The 15,147-nt window shown below is 48.6% G+C and overlaps 1 protein-coding gene across 4 annotated transcripts in view; it reads left to right on the forward strand.

Moving 5' to 3' along the window:
* Positions 1-15,147, forward strand: part of SCML4 (Scm polycomb group protein like 4) — a 53,141-nt gene that overhangs the window by 11,475 nt on the left and 26,519 nt on the right. The window contains exons 3-5 of one of the 4 annotated variants that reach the window (XM_021270187.4): positions 7,851-8,062; positions 12,711-12,840; positions 14,569-14,769. In XM_021270187.4, the coding sequence (XP_021125862.4) occupies positions 7,862-8,062; positions 12,711-12,840; positions 14,569-14,769 (532 nt within the window). In that variant the 5' untranslated portion in view covers positions 7,851-7,861. Of the gene's footprint in view, positions 1-7,850; positions 8,063-12,390; positions 12,670-12,710; positions 12,841-14,568; positions 14,770-15,147 lie in introns of those variants that run through there. The other 3 variants (XM_021270189.4, XM_021270190.4, XM_021270191.4) reach the window with 3 other exon arrangements.

Raw genomic sequence — 15,147 nt, forward strand, 5'->3', positions numbered from 1 at the left:
TCATATTTCTTACTGCACTGCTGGAGGCCTCCTTTTTTTGCAAATAGAAAAGGTTGAGAGCTCCCAACCCTGCTTAGTGCTAGCATCCTCCCTGGCCTGCTGCACTGGGCCAGCCTTAGCTACGTGGATGCTCTGGAGATGGGCATTGGTCCTGCTCCTCTTTTATTTAGTAGCATAGATGTGGTTAAAGAGACTTCTGCTCAGTCCTGAGTGTGATGGGGACCAATTTCATGCTCCTGTGTGTTGAGGTGGGCTTGAGGCCACCTCCGTCGCTCCTTTCCAACCCTGGATGTGAAGAGTGTGTAGGGACATTGCCTCTTCTTCCTCCCTGCCTTCCTACGTCTGACCTGAATACATTGGCCTTCTCTGATTTATGTATCTGGGCCTTCTTTCTTCTAAATATGAGTATCAAACTCATTTTTTTTTCCACAGGAAGAACAATATATTGATGGTTCAGGAAAACACTGGAAGTATTTCAGGGATATTACCTTGATACCTGGATTCTTCTAGGACGTGAGCAAGCCCCTTTGTGAGGCTTATCCATTTTTTGCAGACACTGCTTGCAAAAACTATAGAAAACTGGGGAGGAAAAAAAAAAAAGCCAACAGCTATAAAAGCAAAGGCCAGAGTACTGCCAGACAAGCAAGAGGGAAAAAATATGAGTATCAGCCAATTACAGACTCAGCTGGAGAACTGAAATGGCCATAATATAAATGTTGCTCATTTTGCATTCATTTGTTCCAAATCTTTGCCCCTGAACATTTAACAGAGAGCAGAGAGGGTCCGTGGCTTATTGGTGATGAAAGCTCCTGTCTTCTGTGTGAGGCATAGAAGATGAGAAAGAAAGTGACTGCATTCAAAAGAGAAGTTGGGGCTTTCTTCACAGGTCTGAAGATTGTAGATAAATAAGGTTGCTTTGTGAGCCTTTAGTTCAAGGAGGGTAGGCTTGTTAACTGTGCAAGTCCCTGCTAACAAAGCTAATGGCAGGAGGGGACCTCTGGAAAGCAACCTGCAAAGCACACGGGCAAAATGTGTGATCAGAAGCAAGGCCGTCTCAACTAGCCACTGCATGACTGAATATGTGAAGCAGGACTCGCTAAAATACAAACCCCAATTTAAACTTAATTGCTTCTGGTTCAGAACCAGCCTCGGTTTTGTGGGTTGAAGTCCTATCAGGGCTACAAGCATTCATGTATTTAAGAAAAGATTGGTTTCAGCATCACCGAATTGATTAAAAACAGACACCCTGGGCATCTTTGCTTTGCCAGTATCCAGGGTTTCAACCAAGGACACTGAGGCTGGAGGATCCTGGTGTTGTTAATCATATTTGGTGGTTGGGGTGGAAGAGAGGGATGTGCTCTGCATTACCACCCTCCTGCTTTCTGGGGAAGTTGCTGTGTCCTGGACTGAAAATGGCCAGGTGCAGGCCAGCAGGGACACACACCGAGGGCCTACAGGTGGTATCTTCAGCTGACTGCAGGTGAGGAAGGTGGCAGGCCTCCATTTCACCTCCCTGCGCCCTCAGAGATGCTCCTGAGGAGAGGCAGGGCAAGAGCCTGCAGTGAAGACCTGCAGGAGGAGCTCAACCATCTCCTGCAGGTTGTCGAGGTGGTAGGCAGAGTCCAGGCCCCATTTTTCTTCTCGCCCCTCTGCACTATCAGCAGTGGTACTGCTGCACCTTATTTCACAAAAGGGACAGGGACTTTGCTTTGTTTTCTCCTGCCTGATCTGCCCACAGGTGGCTTGACCACCTCGGCAGAGCGACCCTTGCCCCTCATGTGGCCTTCTCACATCCATCCTCTCATCTTCCCTCCGGTGCTCCCTGCCCGTGCTCACTTTCTCCCTTTAGTTTCATCTCCCTGATTCCCTGCCACAGGCTACTAGTCTGCCAAAAAATGTCAGGCCAAATGAAGAAAGGTAAGCTTGAGAGGCGAGGCTGGCCTCGGCTGCTCCTGGGGGTCCCATTCTCACAAGGGTTTCCAGGTTCTTCTGGCTCATTAAGCAAACTTGAGCGAGCAGGGGCAGGCAGCAGTGCCCTACCTGCTGTCACCAGGGGGCTATCCTTCAAAGGAACACCTCTTCAAGGACAGCTCTGTCACTGCCATGGACTGAACTTAAAAAAAAAATAAAAATCAGGCTGTAAGATGGCACTGGGAAACATTTTGTTCTTTCTTTGATAACGAGGAAAGGAGCAGACACCACCAGTGCTTTTTGTCTGGGTTTTGAAGAAGCCTGTGCTCTTCCTTACCTATTTCTTACCCCCCTGTTAAGGCACCCAGACGTGAGAGGGAGATGAGGGCAGGGTGTAGCCCCAGACCCTGCTCCTGTTGTGCCCTGTTCCCCAGCACATCAGCAGTGAAAATGCACAATGTAGATCTCTGCTCAGGAATAAGGAATGAGCTGGCCACGGGGCTCTGCTTGGAAGTACTGCTGCTCATGAGTGTAAAGAAACCCACAAAACACCTGTGGCAGAAATGTTGCTGGCTTTCTGATGCATTCAGACATGTTTGGGAATGAATGCAAATGCAAGAGTAAAAATATGTTTTCTTGTTCTCTTGTTTGAACTCCATTTGATTTGGATCCATTGGCAAATTATTTAATACGCACCACGTGCTTGCCCTTGCAGCAATTACCTGTGTGCATCCTCTGGCATATCACAAGACAGGTGGCCACAACTGGAGGGCTAAAAATGTGGGACTCGTGTCTATTAGTTCCACATTTCCATCTATCAACCTTTGCACTTCTTGCTCTCATCTGTCTTGACCGTCCAATCTGTTTGAAATGAGTCAAGAGGTTCAAAAGTCTTGGGGAGTGAACGAGTTTGTACGCTTTCTTATTCTTAGGAAAGTAGACTAAAAAAAAATGCACACCACCTCTTTTCTGTGTGTGTCTCAGGCACAGAATGGAGGCACTGAAGGAAATCTTGCCCATCTCACCCTCACCAGCAGTGCTGGCTGAGACGATGGCTCTGGGGCAAGGTAGACAGAGTCTGTGCAGTGACGGATGCTGGTGTGTGCTGCTTTGGATGCTGCTACTACTTTTCGTGTTATCAAAGAGAGCTACATTTCTGCTGTGCTGCAGGGAGAAAATGATCTACAGCTACCAGCTCTAACAGAAGATTGCTGCTCATTAGAAACCCGTGTTTTTACAGCCCAGAACAAAAGCACATTCATTTCTCCTTGTGTCTGCTTATAGGCTCTGCTGTAGCCCTGCTCCAGGTAGGGTGGAAGTACTCAAAATATGTCTTTTCAATACCTAACGTTGGGTCACAAGTAGGTGAGTCAGACCCAACTTTTAGAAATGGGATATAGTCCTGAATTAGGACACCCAGCCAGATGATGAACTGAGCTGTGAAATCAGGTGAGGTGAATCCCGTTGTTGGTTCCCACAGCTAGCACAGATACGTGTGTTGTTTCTTCAATAATTGGTTCAGGAAATTGGGTCTTTCTGCTCAGATCGTGTTGACTGGACAGTTTCAAGGTCTTTATGTAGCAATTCTGTGGTCAAAATGGGCAGGAGAGCTCTTCAGAGAAGCAGTTTCCTCTCACTTCTGTTCCCAAGGCAATTGGCAAGGAAAGAGGGAAGCCCTGCAAGTTGCCACGAAGGACTCCATGCCATGGCTGGACATTATCCCCATCTTTCTTCAAGCAGTGGTGAGATGGGTGTTCTCCATACAGAGTCATTAGGCAGCCACATCCAGACATGCAGCCAATATTGGTTCAATGCCTTCATTAGCAAAAATTCCTGCTGCCTGCTTCACTAAACACCTTTCGTGTGCTAAGCTGTGCTGCTTTGGTATTCATGATTAAGAGATGTGTAATGCCTCATGTCCCTGAATGCACTTCTGTGCCTTGCTTTGGCTTAAGGCATGTTCTGTTTCCTCCTTCCCTATGCATCGTCCCTGTGCCAGTCCAGGAACAGGTTTGCGTTAGACCCGGTGTAAACCGAGTTAAAATGATCATCCTCTGGAATTACCGACATAAAATTTAATGTGATATTTTTACCTTCAGCCCTCGCAGTTACTGGAGCGCAGGTTAAAAGCTGCATTTATTACAGGCATTTATTTTTATTAAGAACAGATCTTTGCAGTCCATCAAAAGTCCCCGGTTCAGTAGGAAACTCACTGTGGCTGCCTCCACTCCCAGCTGCGTTTGCCAGCTGAGTCCAGGTGAGCTGTGTTGCCAGTCTTACAGCCTGGATACCAAGACACGATGCAGGGCAAGCAGGTTGCAAAGCACGGGCTGCTAGAAACACCCTGCTGTGCATGAACAGCTGCTTGGGGTCCTCTGGGGACAAAGCAGCACCCTTCCTGCAGCGCTCACCATCCCCTGTACCTCCTGCCTGGGAACTGGTGGGGCGATAAGGAAGGCAGGGTTGGAAATGAAATTGCCAGACCATATGGCTTGAGAGCAGAAGGAAAGGTCACCCCGTGTTTAGCCCTATATTAAAGGAAGAGAAGCCATAAATGTAAAACAGTTTCTTGCTGTTATTTTTAGTCTAAGTATAGAGTGATAGACCCAGGTCAAGCTGAGGCTTCACCATGCTAGTTCCTTAGGAAAAGTACAAGGACAGGGCAAAGAGCTACAGATTTCCATCCCCAGATACCATCCCCAACTATTCATGCCACAGCAATTTCCTGAACTGGGGAGGTGCCTTCGGCAGCAGCCTGCAATTTGCCTCCTTGAATTCGCCCTTAATTTGCATCGGGTTCTCTGAACCTGCTCGGAGGCCACCAAGCTTTCCCAGGGTCAAGCACAGACGGTGGCAGATGTCGGAGCTACACGAGCTGCCTCCAGCAGGACCGGGTAAAGTCCTTCTGGGGGGACGCCCTGACTTTGTGGGGGTGGCAGAAAGGGGGACCCGGCTGTCACATCCCAAGGGCACCCCATCAGCTGGAAACCATGAAATTAGGACCTGTCCTTCAACCCTGCCTTGTCCTCGAGGGTTTCCAGCACGCTGAAGCCAGCAGGACATTGAGAAAGGGAGAGGAAAGTTTCTAATCATTAAAAAAAAGCAGTGTGGGCAATGAAACCCAGAGGGGCTTCGCTGGCAGTGAAGCTGGGGGTGAAATGCTGGCCTCAGGGTAGCCAAAAGCGGTGCCTCCATCTCTCTGGCAGACTCACAGTTTGTTTGCATGTTTTTCCAGTTTGGCCAAGAGCTTTCTCCTGGCTGTGAAAGGAGGTCACGCTGTCACCCCCCACCACGACACAGAGGTGAATTTTACTTATTCTGCTCTCCTTCCCTGCTGCTGGGGAGCACTCTTGCCTTCCAGGGTCCGCAGCAGAGTAGCACAGCAGATGTCACCCAAGATGTCTTCATACTTCCCTTAGCATAAAAGAAATGAGAACCAAGTCATGGCTGGGCTTATAATTAACTGCAGTAACAACAGCTTCTGTACTGCAGGTGACTTTTGGTTCTGCTGTACCAGCTCAAATGCATTTCACTGAGATTACGCGTGCACAGCCCAGTTGGCCCTCCTGATCTCGGCCAGGCTGTGAAATCCAGCATAATCCTCACATTTCCCCTCCCTGCACGACTCCCTGCCCACAGCTAGCCTGTACTGTACCAGCCGGGGGACGTGGTGTTTCGGGAGGTGGGAGAGAGACAGAGGGCATCACTCAGAAAGCGCTGCGGGGAGGAAGATGCACGCAGCTGTAGACAGAAGGAACGTGGTGATGCTCGGGACAGAGACAGCCTTTCCGTTTGACTCCTGCTGCGGTGAGCTTGATGCTTTTAACCCTGAAACTGCAGTCCCCACAGTCACACCAGGCTTTTATTTGGTAAAAATCAGACCCTCCTGGAGGGCTTTCAGCCCATTCCTGATCTGACCGAGTATACCTCAAAGACGCAACCACAGTGTCCCTGGGCAATTAAAATTAAATTTAAAAAATAAATTAAAATTTAATTAAAAAATAAATTAAATTAAATATATATATATATAATAAGTAAATAAATAAATAAATAAATAAATAAAGTGCTGTAGGTTTGTCACAAAGTGATTTTTCCAATCTGATGTTAGACCTCCAGTGTTTGCATGAGAGTTTCAGACAGCTGATGTTAAAGACCGGAAGATTTATATTCAAACTGTAACTCCTGCCCTACATAATGGATCTGTCTGATCTGAGCAGATACCCCTACTGCTATTGTAAAAATATATTTGTAGTATATTACAAATAAATGCATTTACTGAGGGTTGGGAGCCCTCTATTTTTTTTTCCTCCAACAACAGACACTAAACTACTGAATGGGCAAGCCCAAATGAGCAAATCATTTCTTAGTGAGTCATGCTTTCAAAGTTGTGACCAGGCAAAACGTATTTACCCTTGGGGCAGGGAATCCCCTGCTGCAGACCCTTCCCACCAGACACAGCCCCCGTTGAGTGGTACCCTGCACACCACAAGGGAGCACAACCCCATTTCTGCTGCCTGCAGTGTCAGCTCTGCTCAGTCAGATCATGCTGGCTTCTGAAATGATCAAATTTGATTTTGGAGTTCATAGGTATTGTAAAAATCTGTGCTTGTCTGCGGTAATAAATAAACCTCTGCTTGCTTTCTTTTTTGAGCTCCAAGGATGCTCTTGGACCACATCTTCAGGCTGTCCTCTGTAAGCAAGAGGGCCAGAAGTAAAAGGGTAAAGCAGGGAGTCCTCCTTTACCGCTGGCCTGAGGGAACATGAAATTGAAAATGTCAGATGTTGCAAGGTTTATCATAAAAGCACGGGAGCTGCTCATAGGCTTCTGCCTAGCAATGTGTGCAGGCCGGGGCTGGGCTGGTATTCTGCCCACGCTCAGGAAAACAGATGCCTACACAAACCAACATTTGAAAACCTATTGCTGCAGGGTTTTTTTTTTATTGACCTCTGTTAGCATGCGACCCTCGCCAGGAGCTGTGAAGAATGCTGTGTATTCCCTCGCTGCTCCGGGTATGGTCATGTATTTGTTTTCTTTATTAAAACTTGGGCAGAGGGAAATGGACCAGATTCCACTCCATTACCCCTGCTCAACTTCATCAGCTGCACGGAGTTGTGATGAAATAACAGCTTTTGATGGAGTACATCCAAAAGCCCACCGCTAGCATGCACGGCAACAGATGCTGTAACACTGCAGAGAGGAACGGTTTGGCAATCCTCCTGTTGGGTGGCTACCTCCTGCCACCAGCCGTGCGGTCCCTCCACGAGGCTCTGCCTCCCCGCTTGGGAACGCTGTGCAGGAAACAGAAGGAAGCTTGTTTTGATATAGGTAGCACCTCCAAGGTCAGGAAGGATCTGCAGGAGCACCAAATCCTAGAAAAGTTCAGGCTGGCAGGGACTGCAGGAGGTCTCCTCCAGACCCCTGTGAAAACAGGGTGGAAATGTTGAACTCAGAGCCGGCTGCTCACCAGTTTGCTGGCGATGGCAAAGTGAGGATGCACCAGAGACACAAAGGTGTTATCTAAGGGCTGTGGGAAAGCTCTTCATCACCATCTTCATTGTGTCTTCATCAGCTCACCTGCAGGGTCAGCCTGCCAGTGTGGGATTCACAATTAGCCACCTCTTACAGAGACCTCGCCACTTGAGCCAGCTCCCTGCACCGCACTCGTGGTCAGAGGAGAGAACGGGGCATGACACGGGGTTGGTCTCTCTTTGGAGAAGCTGAGCTGAATGGGGTCAGTGAATCACACCCCGAGAGAAGCCTGTAGCATGCCTGTCACCACTTTACCATCAACAATAAATGACAAGATGACAACGCGAGGAAAAGCGCGGCTGCCCTGCCTCCAGCTGAAAAACCTTGAAAAGAAAAACCTCGATAAGGAAAATAAATAAAAAAACCTCTTTTCTCTTTTCCTTTCCCTCCTTTCCTGCCTTGTCTGCAGCTCCTGGGCACATGAGTGCCTCCCCACCACCGCCCGCCAGCCGGGACCCCGTGGCCATGCAGTCCCCACGCATCGCGGGGAGGAAGCGAGGGCGGCCCCCGCTCCAGCCGGCGCCCATCAAGGTGGCTGTGCACAACCTCTTCTCCGCACCGGCCGGGGCTCTGCCGCTCGTGAAGATCCCAAAGAAGAGAGGGAGGAAGCCCGGGCACAAGGTAGATATGTGGTTTTCACGCTCCTTCTCCTCCTCCTGCTGTTTGTGGTGGGTTTTGCCTTAGAAACGTAGGTGAAGTGGAGGAACGGAGGCTGTGTTGGGTGGAGCGACGCAAGGAAAACAAGAGCAGCCAGATTCTCTTCCACCTGCACTGGTGAAAAAATAGAGGGAATTTTCTTTTAGAAGTTTAAAAATGTTTTAATTTGAAGTGTTTGGAAATAATATGTGGGAGCACCTCAGCCCGTGGGAAGATGGGACCATGATGCTGCAGGAGGGGAATTTACTCCAGGGAGCGAAAAAGAGCTGTGTTTGAGCGAGACGCCCTGCTGCCAGTAAATCACTGTGTTATTTTCCATCCCTTTCCACCACCAGGTAGGTGCACAGTGCGTGTTTGCAGTGCACACTCCTGGTTTTCACCAGGAACAGCAACAGATGCAAAGCAGTCACTGCCAGGTGTCAGAGGAAAGTGATGCTGGCCAAGCAGAGCTGCCCCAAGAGCAGGCTCGGTATCCCTCTTTGGATTACCCCAAAACTGCCCAGCAGCAGCCCAAAAGAGAACCACATGTCCAAGCAAAGATGAGGGCAATTGCTCTGGAGTTTTGTAAAATGTGGGGTATGGAAATACTTACCAAGACATTATTTTTCACTTCAGTATGAGGTTAAAAACCTGGGATGGAAACATCTGACTTGATTTACTTCAGTTAGTAAATCTAACTGCTCCTCCTAGTAATTTAAGCTATTATCAGTATTGCTGGGTCACTTGTAGGCTCTTTAGATCAAAACCATCCACGTCTGAGATAATAACACCTTGGAGAGGTGGTGAAATTGAGTCCCTGGGATGATTAAGTGATTTGCCAAATCTCACGGTGTCCTTGCATGAGGAGTCTCAGCAGACCCCAGCCTTCGTGTCCCTTGAGTGTCCTGCTGCCCCCCATTTCTTCTACCTGCATTTACAACTGATCTGTAACTTGAAAAAAAGTGTGAGAAAGTGTTTTCACCAACCAGCACACATCTGTACGCAGGAGAAGCTAAAATCCAGGCTCGTATTTGCTGTAGCATCGCGCTTTGGACCAGCGTCCAGTCAGCCAGGCATCACTGGGGGGATGATGTTACTTCCCGGTGAGTGGCAGCTAGAAGCAAGGCCTGCTTTTATAATTGATGGCTGAGGTTTCTGAAGCTGACACTTGTGATCTGTAACATCCGAGGCATCTGGCCTCGCGTTATTTATTTGCGTTGCAGGATTTGTACGCCCAAGCAACGTTTTTCTGAGAGGAGCCTTTGTGCGGGGTGCGCTCGGCCGAAGTGAACCGCTCTCCATGAAAAGCACTGCCAGAGCACAAGTCAAAGATTGCATTTTTTGATGGGTAACTCGAGCTTGATTTAATTAGCTCGCTAATTGTATGACTTTCAGATACCAGGAGACTTAGACGCATTTTAAAAAATGAATCCATGCCCAAATGGCAGACAACCAAATTCTTTATAGCAACCAGATAGCTGAATTATTACAGAGCAGATGGAAAAATACTTCTGAATTTTTAGCAAACTAGGAATTTACAGCCGAGATTTAAATTTATTTTGACTGAGATGTGAATAACAGACATTTATAATCACATGCTCTTTATAGCCAGATGACCCATTGTCAGTTTTCATTGATATTAAAGCAAATATCTGTGTCTTCCCAAACTGACATTTCATCACTCTTCACCACAGAGCAGAGACCTTTTCCCCACTCTCCTCTTTATTTTTTCACAGCTTCGGTTATAAAATTTCATCAGCTGCTTTTCCAAAAAAAAATAAAATCATTTTGTCCCTGATGCTGAGCTATCTGCCGTAAACCACTACATTTTCCTTAAACGCAGTATTTTTTTTGACTGTCTGAATCTCATCAGGAAGAGGTCTATGCCGGCAGCCTCAGGATAGCTTGGTGGACAGGCTGGGATTGCTGTCCTGGCTGGAAGCAGGAGGAGCTGGCACCTGGGGCTGCTGCAGCTGCAGGAGGGGAGGATGTCCCTGCAGCCCCAGAGCCACCTGGTTGTGGGGTGTGAGCGGTGTTAGAGGGCAGTGCCCATAGGGGAAAGATGGAAGTCACAATTAATGGTGACAAACCAGCACTGGGGACTGGGAGATGCTGGGATTAAGACTGCACAGACCACCTGCAAGCAATTCATCCATCCTATGAGGCGGTCTTGAATTTCAAGGTTTCATACGCTCGCCTCAAGGCTACCTGCCTCGCTCACTGCCGAACACTTTGGGGATGTGGGAGGCTGTGTGCACACTCCCCTGCACGAGCTGCTGTGGCGAAGAAAGCTATCGTGTGACATGAAGAAAAGGTGAGAAGGAGGTGCCTCTGCCCTCCTGGCTGGAAGGAGAGAGGCTGGTGGGCACAGGGTGAGCCCCAGCCTTGTCCTGCAGTCAGGACAAGGGACAACCAGTGCACAGGAACTTGAAGCCTTGAAGATCTGTGGTCTACATGGTTTAAGAAAAGTACCAGGGCAGGTTGCGTCATGGCACATCTTGTTTCTGCTTCCTCTGGTCTCTTTTCCATGGTAGAAGGTCTGTAAGGCAGGGCTCTACTTGTATGTCTTGTTTTAGAGTAAGTGCCTTTTTTATTTCATGTTGTACATATTAAAACTTACGGCATCTGATGTTCAAAAGCTGATTCAAATGCCTTACTGTGAGGACTTCCCGTAGCGCTCTGGCAGATTTGCTCTGTCTCCTCACTGTCCCTTTTTCTATACTTCACCACTTTGTTTCACTTCTGTGTGTCTGTGCTTTCTACTGCCAAGCTCTCAGTCAGCTGGTGGATTGGGTTGGCTTTTTGATAGAGAAGAGTCAGTCCAAGAAAAAGAAAACTTTGAAGTAAATATCTGGAGATATGCACTTAGTGATACACAGGGTCTGCTCTGAATTTCGGTGTCCAGAAGATATTTAAGCCATGTTTGCTGCTGCACCATCTCCCGTAATCAGGCATTGTTTTATTTTGATCGAAGGAAGGCACATCGTCTGCTACTCCTAATAAAAATGGCATTTATCTCTGTATCAAGAGGCTGTAGAGTACATACTGTCGCAATTAAGTTTGCAGTAAATTGCTCGCTACACCAGCAAACTGCCAAGAAGGGGCTTCCAAGCTGGGGAGCTTACACAAGCCTTCCCCTCTGTTTGTTTGCTCTTGAACACGAGCCTGCCTGTGCCTCCGAGTGCCGAGGAGCAGGTGGAGGAAGCTGCCTGATGGAGGCTGGCAAACCTCTGCCCCACGGGCAGCACACAGCCAGAGGTGCCCAGGACCTGTTATCCGTGTGTGTGCGTGTTGATATATTTATTTATATGCATGTACAAATGTATATCTATCTATATACAGATGTATGTACTTGTAGAAATGTGTGTGTGCTATGCATCAACACATATGCAGATACATATGTTTATTATGTGCATATAGATGTGTACAAGCAAAACTGAGACCAGAAGCCTAGCATAAGGGCTACCCAAAATTTCCCTGCGTTTACTCGTTTCAACATAGGAAAACGGAACCTTTATTTCCACCCAGGCTTGCTGTGCCCACCTTTCCACAGAGGATGCTCTGAAGGAAATTCTGGTTTGTGGCTACCTTGTAAAGCAGCAAGTTTAAGAAGGTCTTGGTGGAGATCTGGCAGGCAAAAATCACATGTAACTCAACAAAGACAGCATTTTTGTTTGCTTTGAGAGGTACCATCCCCATACATGCTCCTGTGCTACTGAAAGCAAGAGAGACCCTCAATCCTATCTTAATGAAGCTCTTGCTTTTGGACCTGGGGAATAGTCCAAAATCCCAAAGATTTAATGACAAAAATCTCACTTTGGTGACACTGGGTCCAGCAGTCTTCTCTCTCCATTCCCCAGCTTTCTGCTTTTGCTTACACTGAAGCAGTGATGCTTATTTCACACAGCTGCAACCATAAATCACGAACAACATAAATCTTTAACCAAAATAACCTCTACTCTCCACCAGAACTTGCTGGAGGTTTGGGCCTGCAGCTAATGGTCTGCCTTAATTTCTACCTAAAATACGTGGTGATGCCGTGCTGTAAATTCCCACTGTGTTTCAGTTCTCCAAGCCGGGCTGCCTGTCACGAAGATTACTGTAATGGTGCAGCAGTTTGTATTTACTACTGGGTAGCAGCACACTGTGGACCACGGTCTGAGGTTATTTACACGGGTGCCAGCCCCAAGTAGCCTCGTGGTGTCGCTGGATCTACACAAGATTTACACCTCTGTAAGCAAGGGCAGAATTTAGCCCTGAATTATGACGTGGATAAAGACCCCAGGTCTGCCCCGTTCCAAGTCGTGGGGGAATTATTTACACCCACACGAAACGGGCTGTAAAATGCTGTTGCTCTGATTTGTTAGAGTGTTACACCCAATTTGCTCAGGTGTAAATAACTACCCCGTGGGTGGCATCATGTTTGCATCCCACACCTGAAGGCATCGCTGCCTGCCGCAAATCAGCCAGGCTGCGGGCTCCAGCATCCTCCCGAGGGCAGAGCTCCTGCAGAAGGGGATGCTGTGGCAAACTGCTCATGGGTGGGAGCTCCCAGGGAGCGACACGGGCAGAGCAAAACTGGAATACCTGGCGTATGTTTTTGTTATCCCCACCCCCTGGTTATTTTTTGCAGCTGAAGTCTCGTGTTCTGATGACTCCCTTAGCAGTCTCTCCGCCGAGAAGCACGCCGGAGCCTGATGTTAGCTCGATCCCTCAGGACGCAGCGACCATCCCCAACTCGGCTGCCCCACAGGCTCTCACAGGTATGCAGGCTCACAGGCACCACGGCAAGAGGGTGAGCAGGTCCCACGGGCTGTCGGCCAGCTGCTGTGTTTTCCAGAACGAGCAGAGCTCACGAAAATTGGATTTTTCCCGATTAGACTGATGGCCAGTCGCACAAAGCAGATGTGTCCTGCAGGACTGTGTTCTGACAGCTATGTGTCAAGTTCAGTACAGACCTTGGACCTATTCCTCTTGAAATGTGGACGTCAGCATCCCATAAATATTACCAGTTTATTCCCAACACTCATCCCATCAGCTGTGTCGCAATGACAGGACAGGGAGCATCTGTTACCTCTATGGGAGAAGGCAGGCAGAGGCAGGGTTAACCAGCACCTAAACCCCAGAGGCACATGCAACAGCAGACCTGGTCACTTCTGGTGGTAGGCTTTGTTGTTGTTGTTTTGGTTTTGCTTATTTTAGAATACACCAGAAGGAACATAAGTCAGTGCTTTTAAATTGACGTAAATGAGAAGAAAATCAACAAGACAGTTGATTTACCCCGAGATTTCAGCAGAGAAATGGATTAGCTAACATTACATTCTAAACTAAACATATAAATCCCATTATTTCTTAGCTGGGATGCACAGAGGAGAAGTTTTCCATCTGCTCTGGTGGCAAAACGATACTAAGCGTGGCGACAACGACGATAATAATATATTTTATTCTCATTTGTCCCTTCGCATCCGAAGGCGGCAAAGTGCTTGGCAAATGCTAGCCGAGTGGCATTTCACGTCGTGCTGAGAGATGCGCTTGGTGCCTGAAGGCTGCAGCCAGAGCAAGGATGAAGGTGATGGAGGCAGGGCCAAGCTGGTTTTTGCAAATTTGGTGGGGCTTGACGTGATGGCACACCAGGAGAGCTTCGTCCTGACAGCCCCCTGTGACCCGTGTGTGCTAGGTGTGCCATCCCTTGTTTTACTCAGTGCTCCAAAGGTGTAAAGTGCCGTGTAATGTTAAGTATGATCACTACTGTGCCCCCGTGTACCTAGGATACACTGTCTGAGCCCCTTCTGCTGCTCGGTGAGAGATGTGGTGGCAGGGCGTGCTGTGACAGTCGCAGTAGATTTTCATTACGGTGATGCAAACTGTAAATTATTTCCAACTTTACGCAGCTGTCATCATGTCCTCCGCACCGCTTGATGTTTTTTAGTCACATATCTGATTTCTGTCAGAGGATAATGTTATATTGTCTGAGAGATGACAGCTCCAGCGCACTCAGGCAGCTATTATAATATGTCTCACTTTAGCCTGACTTCAGGCTGTGTCTTGGTAGCCTGTAGTTACCACAATATTATCTCCATGCCTCTGAGACGCAGTTAGCCTCGGCCAGGCTTAAATAGGTTCATGCGAGCAAGAGGAGACCGCTGATTTTTTGGCTATTGCAGGCAGGCCTGATGGCGTGGAGCAGAACTGCCTGCACACACCTCATGCACCATCCTGAGTCCCTCGTGAGTGGCACTGTCACCCAGCTGTGGTCCCCGGAGGGGTTTGGGCTGCAGGCGATGTGCTGCTTCCCTCAGCAGCACACAGGGTGCTGGGATGGATGTGGAGGGTTGGGAAGCTGCCACAGGCCATGGCATGGCACTGCAGCAGGGCACAGCCCCCCAGAAATCACCCTCCAGAAACCACAGCTGCATCACGGGCAGCAGCAGCAGCCAGGGATGCTCTCAGGGCCGTTTTGTAATAACCGTGTTGGTGTTTTGTGCCCGCAGTCTGCATTTACGTCAACAAGCAAGCCAGTCTGGGGCCCTACCTCGACCGAAAAAAAGTGCAGCAACTGCCGGAGCACTTCGGGCCCGAGAGGCCTTCCACGGTCCTGCAGCAGGCTGTCCAGGCTTGTATCGACTGCGCCCTCCAGCAGAAGGCTGTCTTCTCGCTCATCAAGCCAGGCTATGGAGGCGAGATGGTGCCAGGTACAGTGTTTGTGTACAGGGGTTGGGAGGCCAGCAACAAGCAGAGCGCCCCAGGGGTCAGAATTGGGTCGGGTCCTGTTTAATGTCTTCATTAATGATCTGGATGATGGGGTAGAGTGCACCCTCGGTAAATTTGTGGGTGACACAAAGCTTCTCCTGCGTCCCACGCCGAGTCACCTGGCGTGGCTCTCAAACTGAACGTAAACTTCTGTATTTAATAACATCAGGAGGTTCGTGTCACAGCACTGTGGGGATGCAGTGGAAGTGGAATGACAGGAGTGTGGGAGCAATGCTCTCTGAAGAGCTGCTGTGATTGATTCAAGCCATGCCCCACAAGCCTACGTGCAGGGTCCGTGTCCTGTGTGGGAGCAGCACATC

This window comes from Anas platyrhynchos, chromosome 3, assembly GCF_047663525.1.
Source record: "Anas platyrhynchos isolate ZD024472 breed Pekin duck chromosome 3, IASCAAS_PekinDuck_T2T, whole genome shotgun sequence".
Lineage (NCBI taxonomy): Eukaryota > Metazoa > Chordata > Aves > Anseriformes > Anatidae > Anas > Anas platyrhynchos.